This window comes from Ambystoma mexicanum, chromosome 4q (genome assembly GCF_040938575.1).
Source record: "Ambystoma mexicanum isolate Mex_15411 chromosome 4q, UKY_AmexF1_1, whole genome shotgun sequence".
In the NCBI taxonomy this organism is placed as follows: Eukaryota; Metazoa; Chordata; class Amphibia; order Caudata; family Ambystomatidae; genus Ambystoma; species Ambystoma mexicanum.
Genome location: NC_090928.1, coordinates 1,006,225,733 through 1,006,251,593, shown reverse-complemented (window position 1 = coordinate 1,006,251,593; position 25,861 = coordinate 1,006,225,733). Strand labels below are relative to the sequence as shown.

The 25,861-nt window shown below is 45.6% G+C and overlaps 1 protein-coding gene across 1 annotated transcript in view; it reads left to right on the top strand.

Moving 5' to 3' along the window:
* USH2A (usherin) overlaps window positions 1–25,861 on the top strand; it is a 4,817,015-nt gene that overhangs the window by 4,116,774 nt on the left and 674,380 nt on the right. Inside the window, exon 60 of the mRNA XM_069608572.1 lies at window positions 1,272–1,434. Coding sequence (XP_069464673.1) covers window positions 1,272–1,434 — 163 coding nt within the window. The remainder of the gene's footprint in view (window positions 1–1,271; window positions 1,435–25,861) is intronic.

Below are 25,861 nucleotides of genomic sequence, written 5' to 3'. Positions count from 1 at the left end.
CTAAAAAAAAAGCTCCAGCTCTCAAACCACAACAGAAAACAAAAATTGTTTTTTAAATGTTCCTTTTTTCTGTCTCTCTCTATAACTATATGTTCAAAGCCAAACAAATCCTACTTAGCAAAGAAAGTTGAATGCTCCAGCTCTCAACGAACAGACACCAGTCCACATCATCCCCCTGCCCTCTGAAAGATTCCCAGCAACTGCTGAAGAGCTCCGGCAGCTTCCCTATACATAGCCAGGTGTATCTGCGTGCTACCTAGTTTACCCATAAAAGTTCGGGAAGCTCGGCAGATCTCGAATACAGTTAGAATTCGGGTTTCAGACAAACGACTTGTTCCGAATGTATTTCTTTTTAGTCTAGGCACTGGACATTTTCCATAATAGTCTTTGATTTCCTACATTTAAACCCATTTTGTTCTTAATTAGCGCGACACGACAGACTCTTCCAGCTTCTAAATGCTGTAGTACCAGGCATATTAACGCAGTTGGTTATCATGCCATGTTCTTTCTAGAGAGGGGCGCCTGGTACCTTATTTGTATTATCACATTTGGAATGGTAGTTGTATCTACCACAGAGTTGCTTTTGGTGGGTGGGTGGGTGTGTCTGTGTAAAAGTATTTACTAGAACTTCTGATCAGTCCAACATGTCCTGCAAATATAGTAACATTGCATAACTTTTTTTAAAGAAGAAATGTAAATGCATGCATATCTAGTTTAATGTGCCACTAGTTTTGAGAACTTAATAACCTAGACTTCGATCTCTGTTATTGTTCGAGCTGTTCCTTACTTAGCTTATGCCTCTACGAGTATACGTTATACTGGACACAATGGAGTGGTTATAGATGAGAGGAGTTGCAGCCCTGCTGAATACATCAATCGAGCAGTGACATGTTTCTTGTGCTATTCTGTGTGCTTCCCTGGTAAAAATGAATAACATTGGTGGCTGCTGGTTGACAACCAAATGTCTTGCAGTGTGTCTTTTGCAAAGTATGTTGAATTTATTCAGAAAATGCCAAAATTCAAATTACCGTCTATCAACAAATGTTTGGTTTCCCATGCAACCTTGTCTTGGCCAAACACGGTCTCCCTATTGCTTGTCTTCCATAATGCATGTCACTCTCATACACAACATTTTAAAACACTATTTCAGAAAGACATTTAATGAGGTATTTTTAAAAAGGCGTATGATACTGGGCGCTGCTGTATTCATAATACATTCAACCTATTTCAAGAATTCTAGACTAATACAATGCTTTGTCCCCGACCTACAGGCAGTTGTGGAGTGGGACATGTGGTCTACGCAAGGACTGCAGAAGCCAATCCCCAGGGCATGGACCCCCCATATGTTGAGGCTACTGGATCCAGTGTCATAACCGTTAAATGGGCACCACCTAGAAATCCAAATGGGATCATTTTGAAGTACTTCATTTACAGGTAGGATCTTGGATACATGTTTCTAATTAAGTTCACTTTTCTGAAAATGTTATAGAGTGAGTGAAATATATTTTTTGCTATGCGATGTTACTTTAAGATATACAGTCCTAAAGGCAACCATTTTCTGAAATAGGTTTCCATGTGTAAAAATGACTTTTACTAAATGTGTCTACTTTCTAGAACAAGCTCAATGTTTACTTTGTCTTAACACCATAACTAAAGCTCTTTGTTCCATTAAGGGTTAAAGAAAATCCAATTTCAGTGGTGGCAGGACAGAAAGCTAAGTGCATCTTCATTCCCACCCTAATGCAACTCCTTGGAACCCTCAAGCCACAGTTTTAGTGTTTAGCTTTGGCATCAGGGGTCTACATGAGTGAACACTCAAAAGTATATAGTGCACATAAGAAGGCTGTAAGAGACCAAAGTGTAAGCCTTCTGTAAATACTACTTCAATATATAAATAAATATGTATTTCAAAGGTTAAAATCATCATAAAAAAGTGTTAAAACAATGCAAAATATAACAAGTATACAGAAAAATAAGTGATAAACCAACATCACACTGACAAATGTCATTATTCAGTGCTGATTCCCCATCAATGAAGGAGTACACACTTTAGGCAGCTTGTTTGTCCAGCACAGAGCACAAGTATTTCTTGGCATCATCTAAGCTTTCCGCTATTGCCTCCTCTTCATCCTCTCCCATTCCCGACTGTCTGACTGCTATACAGGCATGGTGTGCTGCTAAAGATCTGCAACTTAATTTCAATAAGACTGAGAACCTTCTCATTGGGGCCCCAGCTCCTTCGTTCCCTCCGACTCTCTGGCTGCCCTCCTTGGGCCCCCCTCACCCTCATGTGATGCAAAAAACATTGTTGTCATCTTTTGACTCCTCTCTCTCCTTCTCTCCACATGTCAAGGACGTTGCCATGAAGGCACCACTTCCAGCTGCACCTCCTCAGAGGCATTCTCTCATTTCCTCCTCTTCCCCCAGAAACTCAATGTCTCCAGAGCTCTGGTCCTTCAATGTCTCCAGAGCTCTGGTCCTTTCTAGGCTTGATTACTGCAACTGTCTTTTCTGCCTAAATCCTCCTTTCGCCCCCTAAACCAGAATGGGCCTCATGCCTCATGCCCTCCAGCCCTAAAATCTCTCCACTAGTTTCCAGTTGCTGTGAGGTTCAAGTTCAAGACCTGCCGCTTCATCCACACTGATTTCTGAGGCTTGGGACCCCACTACATCCAACTTTACTCGCTTAATACCTCCTGCTAGAGCCTTTCGGTCTTCGAGCTCCAACTCTCTGTAGATCAGATGCTTTTCCGAGCAGAGAATGGGGGCAGATCTCTCTCTTCCGTAGGTGCATTCCTCTGGAATGGCCTCCCTGCCCCTCTCAGACTTGAGCCAGATCTACTTAAGTTCTGGAAGCTTCTCAAGACCATCACTTCCTCTTGCTCTTTTCCTCGCCCCCTCCCCAGCTAATGTCCCCATCTGCCTCGTTTTGACTGGTGTCCTGGTTCCGTCAGATTAATACAGGGCACTGGGCCCTCCATGACCAGTCAAACCCTGCACTTGGTCTCCCCTGCCCCCCCCTTATTGGCACATGCCCTACCAGGCTCCCTCCGCATGCATTAGCCTGGCTGGGCCTGCATCCCTCAGTCCATCCAGCCCTGTTCCTCACACTTAGCTCTTGGACCTTCATTCCCCTGCACTCTCTGCAGTCCCCTGGCACTTGTCCACCGAGCCACCCCTTAGCATTCACCTAACCAATGGGCCCATTCCCCTCTTTGCTCCCCCCCTGCTATTGTGCACTCACCACTCGACCTGCACATCCTTTCCCTCCTTAGCATTTGCGCATTCCGCTCTGACCAGCACAGACCATTTTTGTTCTCTTCATCCCTCCCACCCCCCTTGTTTTTCTTGTTTCGCCTTGAAACACCCTTTGCTGTATAGTCTCATTATAAATACCCAATAAATAAATAAACCTCTGCTTCAAATTGTGTTATCTGAACCATGAAGACCTTCACATCAATGCCCGTTCATAAGACATTTGAGTGAGTAGTACCCAATATTGTAGATATCACATATTGGTCCTCTTTGGTGGTGGGTGGGAGCACCACCTTTGCGCCTTCAAACACTTGTGTATAGGCGGGTTATAAATGCTGTAGCATATCATAAAATGCATTTCTTAAACTGCTCCTTATAAATCAGGCCTGGAAGTGGATTTACTCTACAACCATCTCTCTATTTCCAATCAGGAAAAAAGAGAATTTCAATTCCTCTGAGTTAGACAAACATCTGGAAAAATGTTGTTTCTTTGATATATTTCAGTTTGGCCTTACTGCCATCATGGAACAGAATTGTCTCTCATCTTTTCACAACTAGGTGGTAGCTTCTTTAGACTCAGAGGTTAACCCCTTCCTTTCGACTGGGTGAATGTCATGCCCCAGAGTTCCATTGCTCAGGGGAAGGAGTGAGACAAAACAATGGAAGATCAGGAGCAGGGTCTTCTCTGGATCCCTATTACATCTTAAAGAATACACATTAACTTCCAGCAATGATGGGTAAGGGTTTTAGTACAGGGAAGATAGTCAAAGGATGTATGCAGATGAGATCATTCAGCTGTGGTGACCCGTCTTCTCCTAACTGCATTTCCCTGTCCCACATAGTCCAAGAATAATGCCGAGGAAAACCCCACAACTTCAGGTGAAAACATACACAGAGATGAAGACTGATCTTCAAGAGGAACACAGTGGTTCTGGACATATTCCAGAGGGAAAGATTAGGGGAGGAATGTAGAGGGTGTAGGAAAGGAGTGAGCATGCAGAGGAAGCAATCGTAGATATCCAGGAGCTACGCTGAATCAACACAGGTAACCTACTGATCAGGAGAGCATCATGGGAGATGTGGAGGTGGGCATGCCAAAGATTAATTAACCCTTAACATGCAAGAGACTGCAAAGATGGGACAGTATGGGGCAGGAGGAACAGAGGGAAGAAATGGAGGATAAGCAGGAAAAGATGGGAAATAGGTGGAGAGAAAGTCAGCAAAACTCCAACCACAAGGGAAGGGTGGCAGAGCAGTCTGAACCACAAAAATCCAACAAAGCACAAATCACATTAATCCTCAAGGGTCTGCAACAGGAATAATGGAGCACATTGCTAAGCAACTTCTTAATGACAGTCCTGTTTATTTATAGTCTCACCCAATCCCACTAGTAGGGTAGTATTGTCCGTATTTTTCTACCAACACATGAACTCTAGGCCACTTTAGAATGGTGCACACAGTATACAAAATTCTATTTCCAGCAGTTAATGGGGTCCGTTAACTTTGGTTTCTGACCTTCTTTATCACACAGTTTCCATCTGGACAAGATTGTCCACCCTCCTTGTTTTCCTTTTCCACTCCAGATCCTCCTCCACCTAACTCCTGTTCCCTGGATCCCAACAGTTTCCATTGCCAATGATCATCCGATAGAGAGGGCTATATTTCATTCACTGTCATGCTAGAACTGTCAGTGGTTTCAACACTATTATTCACAGAAGGTCTCTGGTCGACCTCCTGGATCTGGCAGGGGAAGGGGTCATGGTACGTCAATGGTATCCTTGTTCCTGCAGAGAAAGACCAAGCAGGTGCGCATTGGAGCATGGTCCCTATGTCTCATAGTGGCCTCTCATCAGTTTGGGCTTCCTCAAGGTTTGATCCACTCTTATTGTTGGTTAATGTGTATTACAACTTCCAGGGTGAGATCATCCACATGCACTGCCTGAAGGGCCATTATTATCCTGTTGATAAGCAAATCTATGTCCCTCCAAGACATCACGAAATGATCACCCTGACTTATCATCTCTCTCTCTCTCGCTCTTTCCCTCTTTTTCTCTCTAGCTCCCTCTCTCTCTCTCTCGCTCTCCTCCTGTCTCTATTTCTAATATGTTCTTCCTCCTTGCTGCTTTACCACATGCTTGACCAACCTTCATCTCGGCCGACTCCCCCACACCTCTACCTCTTAACTTTAGGGTTTCTCTACTCCTCCTCCACAATGCAGTGGCTTGTCCTCCTCTTCTCTTTCTATAACTTTCTTCACTTCTCTTTAATTGTACCAGTCCTCTCCTCCCTTGGCCGTTCCTCCTTTTCACCTCCTCCTTCAACTTGACCTTCTCCACAATCTTCCTGGTATTCCCCCTCTTCACTTCCTTGGTCATCTTCACCGACTACTTACTCCACCCAACATTCCATCCCTCCAACTCCTTGTTCGCATTCACCTCCCCATCATTGCCTCCAACCTCCTCTCTTGTCCACTGGCCACTTCTCTCCAGAATGGCTGCTCCTACTCCAATTACTTTTGCCTGCCTCCCCTCCTCCTCAAAATCTTCTTTTCTACCTCCAAACTTCCAAACTGGAATATGCCAGCTGGGCACTCCTGCAAACCCTTAAGCTGTTGTCCTGGGAGCAGTCCATTATATAGGGTTGGGCTGCATTTATCCTTCTGGATTTGCTATAGGGTTCATGTGACTGCTCTGAGTATGTTTGGTCAATGGGGTGCCCCATAGTTGTCATGAGTGTACAGGGTAATAGATAAATGTCAAAGTACACACTGTAGTTTTGGGGCAACTTGAGAGGTAAACATCAGCAAATAACAACAGTGTGCATACCAGGCTGATATTTTTGGAGACAGGTAGTCACAGGAATGGTAGGGGCAGTAAGGGACTCAAAGCAAAGTGACACAGAGAAAAAGAGAAGGCAGGCACATATACTGGGTAACACAGTTTGATCAGCATAAAGGGTGTACTGGAATATGATAAGGGGTTTCCAGGGAGATTAGGGAAATCCCTTGGTATCAGTACCAGCAGATTACTCTTAAAAACAAACATGCAGTGAGGTCATGGGTAGGACGTGCTGATAAGATGGTTGTACTCGGTGTAAGGGTAAAGGTGGAGACCATCTACTGAGATAGGTAAGACTCCAACAAACTAGAATAAAGCAGCATAAGTATTTCCCTTATCTGATTTTAATGGAGACCAACCCATGGGTCACAATGTATACAGATACAGAGCAGAGACACAGCAGTGGACCAATTTCTAATCAAGATGAACAAGCAGAGGGAATAGAAATAACCAAGTACAGGATAGGCAGAAAAAAGAAGCAAAGAGTAGAAACTGTAGACAGAGGCTGTAGACAAAAACTACACAAGCACTATTTAGAAGGCACATACAAATGTTGGCATAGAGGACATCATGGACCAAGAATCAGAACAGTTATCAGGGATTTAGGCAAGGAAAGGTGCCACATAAAAACTTTGAAACCTAGCGTTCTATGACTATCATGAAACTTAACACATTAGTCATAGGAAAGGAAAAACTGCCAACTCAGTGAATACATCGATCAGGAAACTCAGTGCACTAGTCATAGGCAAGACAAGAGGATGCTGACAACTCAGTGAATACATGGTTAAGAAACCTAAGTACACTGAAGAGCAGGTACTTAAACTATGGAAAAGCGTCTTAGCAAGTAAAGCATGACACTTGGATTGCATAGCAACATACCGGAGAACAGCTTTGCCAGAAACAAGGTGAGTCTGTGAGCTGGTGGGTGGGGGTGTGCTCACATCAAAACAAGGCCTTGAAGAAAGTCAGAAGGCAGCATAAATACTGTCAAAAAAGGATTAGCTTTAACAGAAAACAGGACAGAAGATGAAAAGCAGCCACAGCAAGTAGGAGTCAGTAGCCAATAATCAAGGTAACATGAAAAGGTTCAAAAGACCCATAAAGCAGGAAATTCAGGTAAAGGTATTTGATAGAACACTTGCTAAACCCCAGAGTGAGCTTATGAATCCCTCCCTACGCACAGCCCAACAGAGTGGAGATGATTGCAGCCTGGGGTAGCTCTGTCCAATTAGCTTGCACCAGTGTATTGTAATTAAAGTCTCTTGCTCTGTTGGTCGTCTGCACATGCTTTTAACATGTGAATCCAATCAGTGTCCCTAAAGCTTGAAGCAGCTTGTTGCAAGTGAGTATATTTAGTATGACTGACAGAGCCCTTTGCCTCTTGGGCAGCATGCATCTACCAGAATGCATATGCTGGTGTAACCCAAAACCCAAAACCCAGTACTTGGCCTCGGGGATCCCTTTCCAGGACTAGCCCAACTAGGCCCTCCCTGTCCACCGCACATATCCTCCCTTTCCCCTGGCACTTGCCACCTTCACTCGTCCAGAAATTCCCTGCCCCCCCCTGGGGGCACCCCACTGCACATCTTCCTCTACCCCTTACCCCCTTGCATTGACCACCTTGTCAAGCACTTTCACAGTAGGATTGTCACAAGGCCAACATAAAAAATGTTGTTGTTTGACTTTTGTGATTCCCATGTCCCGCCCACCCACCCCATCTTGTCTTGTGGCACCTGGAACCACTTGTGTATAGGCGCCATACAAATGTCCAATAAATAAATAAATAAATAAATAAATACATAAAAACATTAAAGTAGTTTGGTCCAAAACCACAGCAGTAAAACAGGTAAATGAATGCCATGGCCATTTGTGGATTTTAACATCATAGTTATGCTATGACCAAAATCTACGAATGTGTGCATACAGTGGTAATGGGTAGCAGGAAGGTAAATTCCTAACATTAGGGATGACATCTTCAAATTGGCTAGCTGCCATTTCCAATCTCTTTGTGAAACGTTCTCCCTGTTGGATGGGTTGTAGCTATGGCCCTCTCTCACTGTTTGTTAGTGATGGGATCCTCCACTCTAGAGATAGCTTTGGCTCTCCTCTGTTACCAGCAAGCCGGTGTAGGTTCTGAGCATTTCTGAGGTGAGGAGGCTGCAAAACTGTTTCTTTTGCATGTGGTTTGTCATCTGTGTTTCTCCCATTTCTTTAACTAAAGGGAATACCTGCAGAAAACATTCTCTCTATATAGTTATTGCAGCTGTGAGGGAGACATGTGAGGGAGACGTGCTTTTCCTTTTTTCTTGTGGCCAGATGCGATTCGCCTCAATGTGGGAAAGAAGTGGAGTTGTACTTGGATGCCTAGCTTCTTCATGGGTGAAGGCTGAGCTTCTTTCTTTCACTCTTAAAGGGGTTAGGGATGCAAGTTAACCATGGCCGTCCTCTTTGCTAGGTCGAAAACCCTTCTGTGCTGTTCTCAGGTGCTTCCTAAATGGTAGCATTTATCCTTAAGTTTCTTCTTTAATATTCACTGTACTAGATCCACTCCAGGTGTCCCTACTGTCATCAAGGGGAATTCTGCAAGGTGCAGTTCCTTTGTTTAGGGTTTTACAAAATAGGTGGGGTGACATGGCCTTGGAATATTGCTCTCTGAGTTATCGATGACTTTAGGAACATTGAAATGTCATTCCCATGTCCATACTAGGTCACTTCAACACACTGTAATATGGCATTAAGCCCCCATTTCAAGGGCTGGAACAGGGGTTTAAGGCTATTAGCACCCCAGGTTGTCAAAATGGTAACCTGGGTGCTAAAAAAAAAAGGATTTTCCTTTGTACTACGGGACATGCGCTGAGTCCTGTTGTGCGAAGGAAAATCCTTTACAATGATGACCACCATAGAAAGGGAAGGCGGGGCGCCATACTTAGCCCTTCTTCCCTTTCCATGGCATCTGTTGTGAGCAGAGTGGACGAGTGCCGCTGCAGCCGAAATAAGGTAAGTTGGCAGTGGCGGGGGAATACAAATAACAGGGACATAGGGTGGAGGGAATATGGCGGTGGGGGTTGCCGGGCCGGGTTCAAGCCAATGTTCCTAGCCACCTGATTGGCTGCCACCCCATGCCAGGGTGTTAATATTGCATTTAGGACTATATGTATTTAGATTATGCCAATGACAAAGCTTTTATGCAATTCAGTAGTTATAGGTACAATTTATTGTATCGCTAGTTGGTGATAAACACCAGTGTGATAGGTACTGAACATGTCTTGTCTTAAGTTCCTTGGAAGGTATTGCTATGTGTTGTGCCTTTTCAGTTTGAACTGAATAAGCAGGGGTACTCCCATGCAGCTTGGTCTTTATGACAATTGGGAATAATTTTGAATTTTTCTGAGCAGTGTACAAGATTGTCAGCATGGAAGCATAGAGGGATTGTGGAAACTGGAGATAAACAGTAATTGTCAGACAAGCAATATACTTGAACTGTCACACTAAGGGTGTCCTTGAATCAGGTAAACTGGGAATATTCAAGGTTTGCCACACTGGGAGTACACTTGGTCCAAATGGCAGTATCTTGGGTAAATTGACTATATCAAAATCCCAGTATCTGACACAGTGAAAACCCTCGGAGTCTATCTGGATTCTAGTCAATGCAAACGCCTCTTCAGCTGCGTACCATGCTAAACTCATTAAGGCAGCTAGGCCTTTTCTCTCCAAGGAGAACTGCACTAACATAGCCAGAGCTATCACAGGTTCAGGGATAGACTACTGTAATGTACTCTTCTTGAGGACATCCACAAAAAACCTGGATAGACTGCCAGTCATCCAGAACAACGTGCTTCATGCAGCCCAAGGCATCTCCAAAAGAGAACACATCACGGCTGCCAGAAAATCAGCCCACTGGCTCCCAATAAAAGAAAGTATCATATTCAAAGCACTGACACTAACCCACAAGTGCATCCACCACTCCACACCTGACTACCTATCTCAAAGAATCCACCCATCTACCACCACAAGGCCAACCAGAACACCTTATGCCAACATGCTCACCGTACCCATGGTAAAAAGAGTGAGAGCAGGTGGCGCTAGCTTCCCCTGCCTTGAATCCTCACACTGGAATGCCCTACCTCCTACTCTTTGATGTGAGGTATCATTCATGGCTTTCCACAAAGCTGTGAAAACAACACTTTTTACTTGATGTACACCACACCCACCGCCTGTGATTGCTGGGTGCATCCCCTGTTAAATTGCAAAATGTATTTATAACTTGTACTCAAATGTATTAATGTACAACATGTAAATGCATTACCCACCTGTACCTCCCCTGTAACTAATCTCCACACAAGTAACAGCGCCTCGATGCCCAAGGGCTGTTTGTGCGCCATACAAATGTAATAGATAAATTAATAAATCAAACTGGGAGTATACTGGAATTGTCAAACTAGGATTTGTTGCAAAGAGTGCTTTTCAATTTAGAACAAACGTGTACTTTTAAACTAGCAGTATATTTGGTGTGTCAAACTAAACATCTATTATTATGTCAAACTGGGTATATACCAGGAGTACAGAAAGTGGGACTGCCAGACTGGAATGTATTGGATTTGCCAATCTGGGAATATTCTGGGTTTCAACCAGTAGCACATTTACTGGTGATATGCAAAATAGAAACATATTTGGTTATCAAATTATGGGTTAACAGGTATTGTCTAACTCAAATGATATTGGCATTTTGTTAAGATTGGTAAACTGGGGGGATATTGAATTTGTCAACCTATGGGTATACTGGGATTTCCAACTGGGCATACACTGGAATGATACTGTGCAAAATAGGAATTATACAGGGTTGTCTATATAGAAACGTGCATGGTTGTACACTTAGATTACCAAATGGGGAAAAACAGGAATTGTCAAATTGGGATGCAACAATTTGATTGCAATACAAATGTTCCTTAACCCCCATGAACTTGTACAGAATAATAATAATAATAATAATAATAAGAAGAAGAAGAAGAATATTTTATTTCTCTGATTTTTACCCCCTCTGCATGTTTCTTTAACGTTTTTGTTACCTCTTTTATGTTGTTTATCAGATTATTGAAGTACGATAATCAATTGCTATTATTCAACAAGTTTATACTTTGTCTAACATCAAGAATTATATTTAACCATGGACTTAAATATTGTAATTATATATTTCCGCATTATCTTATTGCATTTAGAACATGTCAATAAAAACATTATTTGAAATAGAATTGAGTATACTTCGTTTTCCAAACTAGAAACGTATAGGGATTTTTCTGTTATGCCATGCGGTCATGTTACACTCTCATTTTATGATCTCATGTCTGATATGTTGTCATGATATGACATCATGATAGAATGGCATAATTTAATTTAATGAAATAGCATGCTATATGTGATTACAGGCTCTGTCATGACATGATATGAAATAACAGTTTTTATTATGAAATGTCATGTCATGAAATATTATTGCATGACATGTGACAGGATTTGGTATGTCTGGACACAGAATGACTTATAACATGATACCACAATTGTTATCTCATGCCATGTCCAAACTGAGAATATAATTCATTGTGCACCCTTGGGATGTACTGGGAGGTTTTCCTCTGGTTATACGTTTATGGTAGCCGCAGCTTTTTGATTCTGGAGCCATCTCAATTATCAGATTTATATAGATTCTAGCACTGGTTTAATTAAATGATGTGTGCAACTCTTAGGAATGACAAATAAGCCCATTTGTGCTGGTGTAAGCGCCATTTTCCATATTGGTCATTCTCCAACACCTGACACAGCAAGTCAAATTAAGACCTTCTTTCTCCATTTATATCCCCATAACATGCAGATCTTCTCTTGTTCTCGAAGCCTGTCTCTTTTGCCAGTCATTTACAATGTATATATGGCTCATTATCCATCAGTAACACTGCACATTACGTGCGCTACCACAACTATGCAAAGCATGTGCAGATTCACCTGCTCAGGTGTGCCATATGGAGACAGATATTGGATTGTGAAATGCCTTCCCAAGTACAACAATATGTGTAATCTAAATGGCTGTGCTGAAATGATAAAAAACAGAGATCTTGCTAAGAGAAGTCTTACTGCAGTGTCTACCGCTGCTGCAGCTTCGCTTCCCACCAACTACTATGGTCTGCCTTTTTTGGCACCAGCAACACACGGTAAAATCTGGGTCGGGCATCTTAGGTGGAGTATAGAGAGAGAGAGAGAGAGAGAGAGGTGATTCTGCTAACATGTCTCACCAGGGACCAAAGTAAATGCTCCCACACCAAGCTTTCCACCATGGCCTGGGTAAAGACTTTCTGAAAAGCAAAAGGGTAGAGCTCTCTGACTGCCGTGGCCCATCACAGACCAATGGTTTCAGCTGCATGATGGCCCTCATTACGACCCTGGCGGAAAGTGACTGACCGGACCGCCACAGCGTAAATAGCGTTTCCGCCATTGCACGATGGAGCAAAGTGCGGCCCATTCCGACCCATCGGGCACGAGCACCACGGCATGGCGGAAGTGCAAAGTCCGCGATGGCGGAAATGACCCCAAAACGGCCCACACCGCCGCCGTACGGCGCCCTAGGTGCAATACCGCCACCCATTTTAGCGGACACCGCAGTGAGCGCCAACCGGAAAGTACGGTGACCGGAAATATACGGAAACGGAAGTAAAAACATGGGCCCGGAACGGGAAACAACACGCCGTACACCTATAAAACCACAAAATCCACACAACCACTAAAAACACTACCCTGAGACACATCCCAACCCGTCATCCACCCTAGCGAAACCAAGAAAAATGGGAAAAGTAGCGAAAAAAGCGTGCGACCGCAAGCGGCAGGTCCACTTCTCCCGTGAGGAACTCACCGTGCTTACAGAGACCCTCCAGGAGAATGCCGCCGCCGTCTTCTCCACGCAAATGACCAGGACGGCACTTGCGAACAAGAAGGCCATATGGGCCTTGGTGGCACAGCGGGTAAGTGCGGTGGGGACCGCACCCCGCAACCCACAGCAATGCAGAAAGCGATGGGACGACCTGCGGATACGCGTCCGTAGCATACTTTCTGCCAACCGCAACATTGCCACAGCCACCGGGGGAGGATCGGAATCACCCATCAAGTTGACCCCCTGGGAAGAAATCTGTGCCTCCACCATTGGAATGGAGAGCATAGAGGGAGTCGGAGGGATGGAGAAAGGAGTGCAGACATCCGAAGAATCAGGTAGGTGTCCCAAATAAAACAATGCCAAAACCACAATGTCCAATCATGTGAAGTACCACGTGCCCACATAGTGCAACAGTAACACATGTCCAGGAGAACGTCCACACACATTGGCCTGATAGCGCACTTTAAAACTCACAATAAATACATAAATAATTAAAAACCCCAAAAACACCCACTACACGTGCAGCAGGCACACCCTAACTGCAGGCTGCCAAACAACTGCACCCTCACTCCACACACAAATGAAAGCACCTCCAAGGCCCCGACCCAAATCACCCTCAGGTACCACCCCAATGCATGTGATACATTGCCATTCCAATTCCCACAGACCCATTAATAACGCTCGCCCTCCTTTACTCCACCACAGGGTCCGATCCAAACGACGAGCTTCAGGACACCCCTACCAGCACACCTGCAAAGAGGGCCAAGACCAACGGCCAAAGACCCTCCACCTCAGCTGCACGCATCAAGACACGGCAGCAGCACAAATCAGGTGGCAGCACAGAGGAGGGAACATCAACAGGCACCCCAGCAGCCAGCATGCCCACAACAGCAGCACCACAGGTCCCCCCAATGGATGCCACAGAAGGCACTGCCTCTGGTGGCAGCAGCACCATAGGTGACACCCCATTAATGGCAGCATTCTCCGACACAGAAGACGGGGATGTCGAAGTCAGATCCATCCATGACCTGTCCCAATCCCCCTGTCTGTCCCATCCCGTACACCATGAGGATACCACGCAGGGGCACCCACAAGACGACGACTGGCCATCCCCCACAAGCCCTGTGGCAGGGCAACATGAGGCGAACAGCCACTCTGTGACACCACCGCAAATGGCCATGGCCCAGCAGAGGCAACAGTCCCTCGACCAGTTAATCGTGCAACAGCAGCAACTGGCCACGCTCCTCAAGGACCATGCCGATGAATGTGGGGGCACTAAGGCAGACATAGAAACATCAACTGAGACACTTAGGGCAGAAATGGAGAGAAGTACAGAGACACTAAGGGCACAAATGGAGAGTAGCACCGAGTGCCTGAGAGTACAAATGGAGAGTAGCACCGAGAGCCTGAGAGTCCAAATGGAGAGTAGCACCGAGAGCCTGAGAGTCCAAATGGAGAGAAGCACCGAGAGCCTGAGGGGGGAACTGCATGCGACGTCCAAAGACGTATGTGCCGAACTTGCCGCAGTGCGCCGTGTGCTCACTGAGCTCTCACAAACCCTTAGGGACATGCATGGACGTGAGCAGGCAGAGACATCATCCGTTGCAAGTTCCGTCCAGGGCAGCCCCCAACGTAGATCTGGGAGGAACCTGCGCTCCACAGGCAGGGGTGCCCCTGATACCCGCAGAGGGGGCTTGCAATAGCGACTGCCCACTGACAATGAGCATCTTTGGACACTGGTGTTCGGGGGGGAGGTAGGAGGGTGGAGGGGGTGTGTTGGGCTCACTTGGGTGGCGGGTCGATAGGGTGTTCAACATGATATCACATATGCCATAAACAATGCACGATCAACCAATGAGATGTGTGGACAATGATCTTTGTGTACTAGGCCATCATAGGCGTACAGTCCATATTGTGCATGTACCAGACACACACAGTGCCACGAGTCCCGTGTCCATGTATCAGCCACCAGGCGTGAGTGCTAGAAGCATGCATCAATGAGATGCTGACGAATGTCACGGCCCTCCTGTGCCTCGCGGACTCCTTGAGGTGCTGCCACATCCCCACCCTCATCATGACCATCTTCAGGTGCTTGCAGTTCTGCGTCAGGGGGCATGGGCACATTTCTACGTACGCACATGTTGTGTAGCATGACACATGCCATCACCATCTTTGCAACCTTCTCATGGCGGTACAGGATTGCCCCGCCAGACCTGCTGAGGCACCGGAAACGAGTCTTCAGTAGGCCGAATGCCTGTTCAATGACTACACGGGTACGTGAGTGGGCATGGTTGTAGTCCTCCTCATGCTGGTCCCGTGGGTTCCGGACTGGTGTGAGGAGCCATCTCTTCAGTGGATATCCAGCATCACCTGTATGTGGACGATAAACGAATTATGTGGAATGCCATTGCTACGTACGCACCCCCCCCCCTTCCTGCCAGGTCATTGCCGCATCACATACCCCACATCATCATGCATGAAATGAGACTCACCGAGTAGCCAGGATCTGCACCCTGCGTGTCGCTCCATGTAGCGTGGTATTGTTGAGTTCCTTAAGACCATAGAATCATGGGTTGATCCAGGGAATCGGGCACAACAATGTGTAATGATCCTGTTGGAGTCACACACCATTTGTACATTCAGAGAATGAAATTGTTTTCGGTTGCGGTACTGGGCCTCCATGGCATGTGGGACGACCAATTCCACATGGGTGCAGTCGATGGCACCAAGGCAACCCGGTTTGCCGCCAAGTGCATGGAATCCCACTTTTGTGTTGGTAATTTCCTGCTCCGAGCGTGGTAGAGAGATGTAGTCGTCTGCGTGCTGCAGGAGGGCATCGAGCACTTGCAATAGTGTCCGTGAGAACAGTGGCTGAGAAATGCCATGCAACTGTCCGACTGTGTGCTGGTAGGTGCCTGTGGCCAGGAAGTGGAGTACAGACACCACCTTCAGTAGGGGTGGGATGGCGGTTGGGCTATCTATCATGCTGACAAGGTCAGCCTGTGTCATGTCCACAATGGCGGCTATGGTGTCCCGGTCCAAACGGTAGATGGTGTGGATCTGCTCATCAGTGAGGTTGAACGGATGTGCTCGGAGGCGTGGGATTGCGGGCTGCCTGCGTGGTGGTAGTGGCTTTGCTGGCGGCCCTTGCTGGCCCTGCCTTGCCCTCCTCCTCCTCCTGCGTCTCCTCCGTGCGGCCGGTTGTAGTTGGTGTTCGTCTTCTTCTTGGAGTTGGAGTACTTGCAGTGCTATCAGGTCCCCCAGGGCCAACATCGCGAGTCCTGCCGGTAGCATTTCGGAGTGGGTGTGGTTGTGGGAGGAGACTGGGTGTGCAATTTATGGGTTTTCAGGCTGTATGGCCTCCACCTGTGGTGATTCATTCCACCTGTGCAAGCTGCTCTCCCCTTTGGCCGAGCATGTCCCGCACACAACGCTGCAATTCGAGGAATGGCATCTTGCTATTGCAATCATGTATTTGTACCCGATGGCCGTGTAACATTGGTTGATATGTTCATTCCGCTATGGTCCCATTGTTTCACATACAATCTTTGCAGTCGCGAACAGACTTGTGAAGGGTCAGTGGAACGTAGTACTCGAGTAACGGTGGACCCTCATGCATCACTGTACCGAGTTGCAACGACGGCCGGGGCGTCCCATTTGTGAGTGAAGGCAGTTGCCATTTTCACACACAGCCGCACTAGATGGATTAATTTGTGATTTCAAGCGGCCACAGATGCCTTTTCGACGTGATGTTGCAAATGAGGAATTCGAAGGGCGGCGCTTTCGGTTATCAGCTAGCGGCGAGGAGATGCCCACAGGTCTGACTGCAAATATAACGTTCTATTGTTCAATGTCCTTGGGACAGGGGCCATGGCGAGGATGCATGATTGATTTGAATAGTTTGGGATGCGCAATAGCGAAGTGGACGATGAGGCCGGACGTTCCCAAATACATGTTACTTCACAACACTGGAATTACGGGCTGGGGCACAGTGGATTTTGCAGGCTGCATAACGCACAGACTCAATGGAATTCTCACATGTTATGTGAGTATGGAAACAGGCGCTTTCATTACGGGATGAGGGAATGATGAATGGATGCATGGGCAGATGATTTGATACAGTGTTTGCCATGTACAGGGCTTCTTGGAATCTGTCCGCCTCCCCTGCGCTATGTGATGCAGGGCTGCCATAGTGGGGCCATCGTCTATCTGGCCTTGTTGAGCCCTCCCTGTCTCGACGCGCCCTCAGACACTTGTGTCCATGCACGTTACCAATCCCATCTGATGGATTCTGTTTTCACAGACGCATGCACAGGTACACTCGTTTGTGATGGTGTTTACACCTCGATATAGATAGTTATGAGTCACAAGTGGTTTTGGGGTGGTGATGATCCTTTGGAGTGGGCTAGCATGCATATGGCTGTGGATTTAGTGTGATCATTGAAGTGAGTTGTTCGAATGTAGTTCTGATGGCCATTCTGTTCTTTTTCTTTTCTTTTGGTTGACAGGTATCTCCTCCCCTTTTGCCACTGCCATCTGTATGCCACTCCTGCAGATGGCTTTTACTCCCGACACCTGCTGCTTCGTGTTAATCAGTGGAGCAGCATTACGATCTTATGGGACGATCGCCAATGGGCCACATGCCCTTACGCAGTACTAGTGGCTCGGAGCAACATTTCGGCCTTTCAGCTGGACTAGTGCCTCCCCATTGGGACGGCCCTGCGGTTCTGTGCGCTTCCATGTTGCCTTTTCGTACGAGAATGTGGCTCTGTGTACCATGAAGGAACAGGGCGTCACACAAGTAGTAGCTGGTCATTTCTTGCGGATGCAGCCCACAATGGTGAAATGTGTTTTGGAGTTCATGGCCTAATGGCTGTATGGGCTTGGTGAATTTGTTGTGCATTAAATTTCTATTCTGATATGGGCCGTGTAGCGTTCTTCTTTCCAAGTGATGTGGCATATTCCTATTTGGGGAGCGATGTATTGTGAGGAGATCTGCATTGGGTTCCAGCTTCGGAGTATAGTTGCGTGGTACTGTGCTGGGCGCGTTTGCCTACGAAGCCCAGTGAGGTCAGGGATGAGGGCTGCCAATATGACTGTTTGAATGATGTCATGCTCAGGGGCGGGGGATTAGGTTTTGTGTAACAGATGCCGGTCAGCCAGGTGGACTGGTGGAATGATGTGATTTTCGGAATATTGCTGGTCACAGGTGCCTGTGTTTGCGTGCGTTTCTTGGTGGGGGACTGTGGTCATGTCCATTGGAATGGCTTCTGTATTCGTGCCATCTGTGCCCTGCGGCTCCCATTGGCCCCTCTTGAGATTCTTTTGTTCGTTGGCATGCATGGGTGACTTGTACATTTCACTGGTTGCATTGTGACTTCATTGCACCTACGGGGAGTTGTACTATGTGGCCAGGGAGCGGTGTACAGGCACTCAGTGGGGCCGTTTACGGTTGATTCGCGATGCCGTACTTCTCACCATGGCGGAATGGTACTTTCCGCCGTGCTTGATGGCGTTAGGTACATGTCCGCTAGGGTCGGAATTCGCGTACCCTTGCGCCATGGTGGTATTTACGGTTTGGCATGGCGCGCGCGCGTGTACTTGGTGCAGTTAGCGTTGGCGTTCACTACGGTGTCGCTAATGGCATCGTACTTTGCGGTGACGGGTCATAGTCGCACCGAGCGCTATTCGATGGCGGTATTGCATTTCCGCCATCGTTTTTCGATTTCCGCCAGGGTCGTAATGAGGCCCATAGAAACAAGGCCGGGATTTGGAGAAGGCGGAAGTGCTGACCACAAGAATAAATGAATGACATTAGGCAACTCAAAATACTCAAATTGCCAACCCAAACTAAATGCTTGCATTGCCTATATTAACAGAGCCACGAGCCCTAAACAAAATCAGGGGTGACAGTACTGATGGCAGAGTTTATAAAACCAATAGTACCTTAATCCTTGAACTGCAGGAAGATCAACTGGAAAGTAAATACTTCTGGTGTTCCTTTAAACGAACATGTTTTGTAATGTCCCTTAGTGAGGTATGGTTACACAGGAACCCTTTTTCAGTCACAATGGTATTAAGTTATTCTGCTGTTGCGTGGTGTTTGATTGGAAAATGAAAGCTCAGATCTTCCAAATGAGTATGCGTTGAAAGCTGTTCATGGTCCGTGTCCTGCCCTGTCATTGGAATGAACATGCATCCAGTGCTCCTCATTGCACTGCTATTTGAGGAGCCTCATGACATTGGTTATGCTATTTATTTTGTAATTACTCATAACAGCAATGGACATTCAAATCTGTTCCTTAAATAGATGAGGAGGCATATATCAAATTGATGAAATGCCTCTGTCTCTCGCACGCACTGACATGTTCTTCTTCTCTGTTTCTTTTCCCATCTTTCTCAATCCCTTTCTATGACTCTCACTCCATCTTTTTAATGCTTCCATTGCTTTCCAAAGTTACTAAATCGGGTGTTTGCCCAACAGCAATAGAACATGGTTTGTCTTCCTCCTATTGCCAAATCAACAGCTTTGACCACTTGCAGTGAGTATAACTTGATTGGTTAGTACATTCTCTGTAGCATGTCAATCAATCCACTCCACCAATGGATTCAGAGGACGCATCTCCAGAACTGCGGGGACCTTGAGTAAGTGTGTGTTCTTCAGTATTGCCCTGGAATATACCCAATCAGTGTGAGATCCCTGACACTTTATGATATGATATGATATTTTATTTGTAACGCGCTCGTACATGAGTGTTTCAGAGCGCGACAAGGCAAGGGAGGGGAAACAGGGGAGATAACAGAACAGCGATCTTACTAGGCATAGTGACATTGAGAACGTGCAAGTGCATGGGAAAGTGAAAGGGGAAAAGTGCATGGAAGGGGGAGAGTGGAAAGTGCGGAGCAGAGGGGAGACAGATAAATAATAAAAACAAATAAAATAGATAATGGAGAAATAAATAGGGGTAGTGCAGCCAACACGTGGCAATTGCTGTGCTTACGCCGGCAGAACTGGGTAAGTCGGATAAGTGCATGAAAGAAGAATAAGGGGGATTTGGGGACTGTAAGGGTACAGATATGGCAAGGGGTGGCCAGGAGGCAGTGCAGAAAGAGTGGCAAGGTGAGCAGGTACCTTGGGCCCAGTGGACAGAGGGTGGCTAGGTGCACAGTGCCATCAAGCAGATCAGCAAGAGAGAGGGGGAGCAAAGGCAGAAGCAAAGAGGAAAGTCTCGAGGTGCTTCCGGAACCGGAGATGGTTCTCCTCAAGTTTTAGAATGGCCGGGAGGCTGTTTCAGAGGGAGGCCCCCACCGAAGACAGAGATCTACCCCCAGCTCGCTGTTGCCCAGCTTCACGGAATGCCCTACCAGGACTTCGGTAGTGGACGCTCCAGTCACTGCTATTAAGAGGAGGTTGGAGATCTCATTGAAGAGTTCACATGGAGTTGCCATCTTTTGTATCATGTATCAGACATAGGCATCATGTTTGATACTATCACTGATGACAGTTTTTCAATCCTTGCTGCAAACCATGAAGGAGGGATATGACAACTCAATGCTTCTTCACGTTTTAGAAAAGCAAATACAGTTTATGTCTGACAGGGTATGTTTGCTACGGTCTCCCAGACCTCATTTTGGCTAATAGTCTGGAAGCTTGATCCAGCGCCAAAACACTACTGCTTGTAGCAAGCCCTATTTTCTGTGTTTTTAAGTGTTTGACCAATATCTGGGGAGCAGCAGTGGATATGGAAGTGGCCAGTCACTCTAGACATCGAGCTCCTGTATGGAAGAAGCAAGCTACAAAGTTTCCTCCGATTCCTACCGTCTTCCACAGGTCTGGTGTTGCATCCCCGGGAAAGGACAGGGGAATCTTTTCAGATGCCTCTTCCCACACTCGGGTTACTGCTTCATCTCATGATCCACCTTAGTGAATGTCCAGGGACATCCTCAGGGCAGCGATGAAGAAGAGTGGGGAGCAGACATTGCCTCTTTCGTGTGGGTTTGGAGGATGGATATTTTCAACAGATGGATCCCAGATGCCAGGGCTAATTGATAGAGTTCCTTTTTCTATTCCTTCAGATGCTGAAACTCATATAACCCCTTAGATGAATACTGCCCTCAAGCAAATTGCTATTTTCATGAAGGTATAGGACTACCCGTCAAAGAATGCCAACAAACCAGTCTAGCTGGAGAAAGAAGGGAAGAGGTCTACATTTTGGTGTTGAAGTATAATTATAAAGGATAATTATTATTATTATTTATTATAAACAACATTATTTGGCCACAGCAACAAGGGGAAAAAGCTAGCCTAAGAATGTCCGCTGAAAGATAAGAAAAATAACAAAAAAACGAATGGATGTGGCATGGACTGATATCATCAGGAAAAGATACAGAAAAGTGTTTCGGGAAGATATTCCTGTAGCTGTCCTGTCTAACTTATTTATTGATTGGTCCGGGGACTGCACGCTACCGCAACCTTTTTGATGGGACAAGAATAAGGAGTTGTAGAAATGTTTAAAATGGTAGCATCTGAATGCCAGTCTCCTGTTATGAGTCACCCTCATGAACGAAGGACTGGTACGAGGAAGGGTAGGACTCAGTGTAATGCAGACAAAGGAGTAACGAAGACAGCTGGTAAGTAATCATGACATTCGGCTTCATTATGAGTTTGCCGATCTGGAAACAAGAGTGCCGGTAAACTCACCGGCACCCTTTTTTCTGGATATGCAAACTCTGAATCTGCCTGCCGTGGCTACTGTGCCTGCCAGGTCGGACCCGGCTGGGAAGTGTGGTCAAGGTAGGCAGACTGTTCACGGAAGCACTGGCACCATTGCTAACAATGCCGGTGCGACCGTGTCCCCACCCCCATAGAGTCCAATAGGACTCTATGGGAATGGGGACTTATAATTTGCCGGCGCCTGCCTTCCCGGGTGCTGGACTCCAGTAAAATATTACGGGTCCTGCGGCAACCTGCCTGTAGCACCGGCAGGGTCACCGCCGGACCGGTAATGAGGCCCATTATGTTTGGAGGCTTCCCATTGCTATTGCCACAGTTTGAAGGTTAAGAAAGATTTTTTTTGTTTTTTTGCACAACGCCCACAAATCATGAACCTGCATAAAACCACCCAGAATAATTTCAATATATATACTTGTTATCGATATGTTTCCTTGCATTTCTCTCTTGCTCTGTCTCTCTCTCTCTCTCCCCCTGCTTGCAACACTCTCTGTCCCTCACTCCACCCCTTGCCTAAATCTGTTCGTATGTATGCACATTTCTCTCCCTCTTTCTCTCTCGCTCTTTCTCTATGTCTGCTCTGCCCCTTTCCCTTTACCAAAAGCATGTCTGCAAGTTGAATCCGAACACTGTGAGGTATGTTTTGAAAATTGAAAGCACAAAACGTAATGGCATTTGTTCATACTCGCCATTTATTCAATGGCCAACATTCCCAGTCAGAATATGCATTCTCGCAGAAGAATTATTAAAATGTTCTCCCTAATGCATTAGCACAGAGTCTCTAAAAGGGCCCATTCGCTTGAAATAGTGTTTTTTTATCGCCTCTCTACTAATTATACGAGGAAACCATAGCCTCATCTCTCTGATAAAAGAAATGCAAACCTCTGTTAAAGGCCAGGGCCTCCTGGCTGCTGAGTTGGTATATTTGCCAATGGTTGTTGTTTCTTCTGCAAGGCAGAGAGGTGGGGGAGTGGAACTAGAATAATGCAGAAAGTCTGCTTCGGTGAAAAATACTGCAAATTGAATTTGACAGCAATTCGTAGCATTTGATTATTCCAGTCACAACCAAACAATGATATGAAGAGTAATACGAAGCAGAGTGTGTTACTGCCTGGCAGACTCAAAAGCAATAAACCTTCCTCCTATGTGACACAATCACTTCACAATCATAATTGTGGCCTGTTTGATACCTCCGAGTACAGCAGAAGGGCACTGACTGACATAGATACATTTTGTTTTTTATTTAAAGTGAAATGAAAACGGTGCACTGGGGCTCCAGATACAATCGTTATATTCCGCTCCAATGGCATGAATCACTTGGCAGTTATTCCGGCTGAAGTTTAAATGTGCGTAGACAACAACAATATTAAATCTCTCCCAGATAGTGCAAAAATAACATATCAGCAGCGTGCATGTGCAGAAATGGGATGTAAGCACTGTGTTCCACTTTTCCATTCTGCTGCCACGCATTACAAATAATACGGCAACAAGTCGACAGTATTTCTAAGGGGGTTAGGGCGCGTTATTCCTGTACGTCTTTTGTCGCCATCGCGCAGCAGTTGCACCTTGCGAACTCTATTTGAATCACTCTCAAATCAGGTGTACATTGAGTGAAGCGTCCATGGCTGAGTCTTCATTATGTGTACAGTCAATGCGCAATCTCATGGTCTTTGGCTCCTCCCTTCAGAGGATGTGCTGGTATGTGAGATAGCGAAGCTCTACTCTGCATGTGGACCCAGCTGAAGCAGTCAATTCCAACCGCAGAGGGAGAAGGGGCAAAATCAGCACTGCGGAACACGTGTGCAAGCTGTGCTCAATAATGTTTGCAGAACACAATATTATGGGTGTCCAATTTGAGCATATTTTCTGACTGACTGTGTGTGTGCACTACATTGTGACATGCTCAAAATGCAACATTGGGTATTTGCATTTTGCAAAACATGCATGCCATAGTGGACTGAAAGTGGGGGAATAGGGACTGATATTAAGCACTAACTTCTATGGTCCATAGGCACTCTTCATAAAAAGGACTGGGATAAATTGGTAGATTCCGCTCCTCCAGCCGCTGAAACGAAATCTGTCCTATTTCGATACGCTTTGCCCCAATTCAGAGCTCCGCCACCCCTACATGTCAAAAAGAGCAGCACAAAGTTTCTTATGCCGATGGGTGAACCCAGCCTGAAACAAAAAGAGCTGCCCGAAGTTTCTCGTGCCTGCTTTTCGTGAACTCAGCTTGAATCATATACAGCGACCAAAAGTTTCTTGTACTGCTGCGTAAACCAGGCACAAATAGAAAAGAGCGGCATGAAGTTTCTCATGTCGATGCGAAAATCTAGTACGGATCGAAAAAAAGCTGCAGAGTTTCTCATGCCACTGCGCGAACCTAGCACAGATTGAAAAAAAGCATACACAGTTTCTCGTACCGCAGCACCAAACTATTATGGATTGAAAAACGGCTGCGCAAAGTTTCTTGTGTCATGCGAACCTAGCACGGAAAAACATCCTGCACAAAGTTTTATTGTCACGCAAACCTAGCACAGATTGGGGAAAACAGCGTGATGTTTCTTGTGTCGCTGTACGAAACTAACACAATTCGATAAATGAGCTGCACAAAGATTCTCGTTTCGCTGCGAAAACTAGCACAGATCGAAAAGAAAAAAGCCTGCAATTTTGTCATGTCACAGCACGTACATAGCACTGATCGAAAACCATCAAAGTCTCTCATGTCACTGCACGAAACTAGCACAGATCGAAAAAAGAACAGTATGAAGTTTCTCATCTTGCTACACGTAACTAACTTGGAAACAAAACACAACCCTCTGTGCGAAACTGCACAAAACCGGGCGAAATTTCAGTGTTGGCGGAATCGTAATGTTATTTTTGCGGAATGGGCAGAAGCGGATTCGAGTACGAATTCCAGTTTTTTTTTTGCAGGCAGAAATTTCCCCCACCCCTATTCATGAAGACGTTTTAAATCAAAGATAAACTGCTGTAGGGGAGAGAAATAGGAGCAAAATGGTCATCAGTGTCACATGATACTGGGAACATTGTGTTATTTGGCCACCGTTCAGGTAAAAATGGATGAAGGCTTTTATTGTGGATCGGTAGTTATTGTGTGGAAGGAGTTGATAGCATTTAATCTAAGTTGTGATGGATGTTTCAATCTGGTTTTGTAAATTATCAACCTTTAACGGGAAAATGTGAATTTTTGAAATTTTATTTTGAAAGTGATACAATGAGATTAGTTGTCATTTGTTTGGCACGGACTATATCATTTGAAAGCTCTGATGATCGCCCATTCATTGGGATGATGGATGATCGACACAATTTATGGGTGAACAAAGCAATAATTACTGGAAAGCCTAGAAGAATACAAGGAGGGGGAGTTTTAATATCATTCCCCTTGTATTTCTTGAAAAACGTGTTGGTTTGAAATGTACTGGTACAGGTTTGTATGCTGTTTTGTTAATACACTGATGTGACGCGTTATTTTCCGGTTCCATTGCATATCATTGCTTAAGGTGTAGCATACATCTAACAATTGTGACAGGTCGGGTTTTAGTTATGATTAACATAACACAATGATTATAGTGATAGATGCAGGAGTTGTATTCCTGTTTGTCTTGCATTTGACCGACTAAAATCCTTTTCTTAGTAGGCCATGTCTCCTTTTGTTATTAAAGGTTCTGCTGTAGGAGAGGCATGCTGTCTGCTTATAAAAAGCAAAGGTACATTTAATAAGGCATTGTTCCCTATTTGTGTCAGATTCACCCAGTTTCATGCAAAAGCATAGACAGGGAAGGGTCTGAGAAGGCAAGGCCCACCCAATATCTGTAGATGTCCACTAAGAAGCACTTTGTGATCATTTACAGATGTAATGTCGCTGTGGTGGGCCCATCTTGTAACAACCATCACACACACTGAAAACTAGACAAAATCCTCACAACCTCGATTTCATAGTTGGGTTTGTTTCAAAGTAGGAATGAGGCGTTCTGAACCCCAGACTACATAATGGCTAAAATTAGTACAAAATGTTTGTAAGCTGGAATGCCAAAACAATGTTTAGCACCAACATACAATTCTTATGTTCACAACAATAGCCCAGTTCCAGAAGCCCTATAGCTGTAC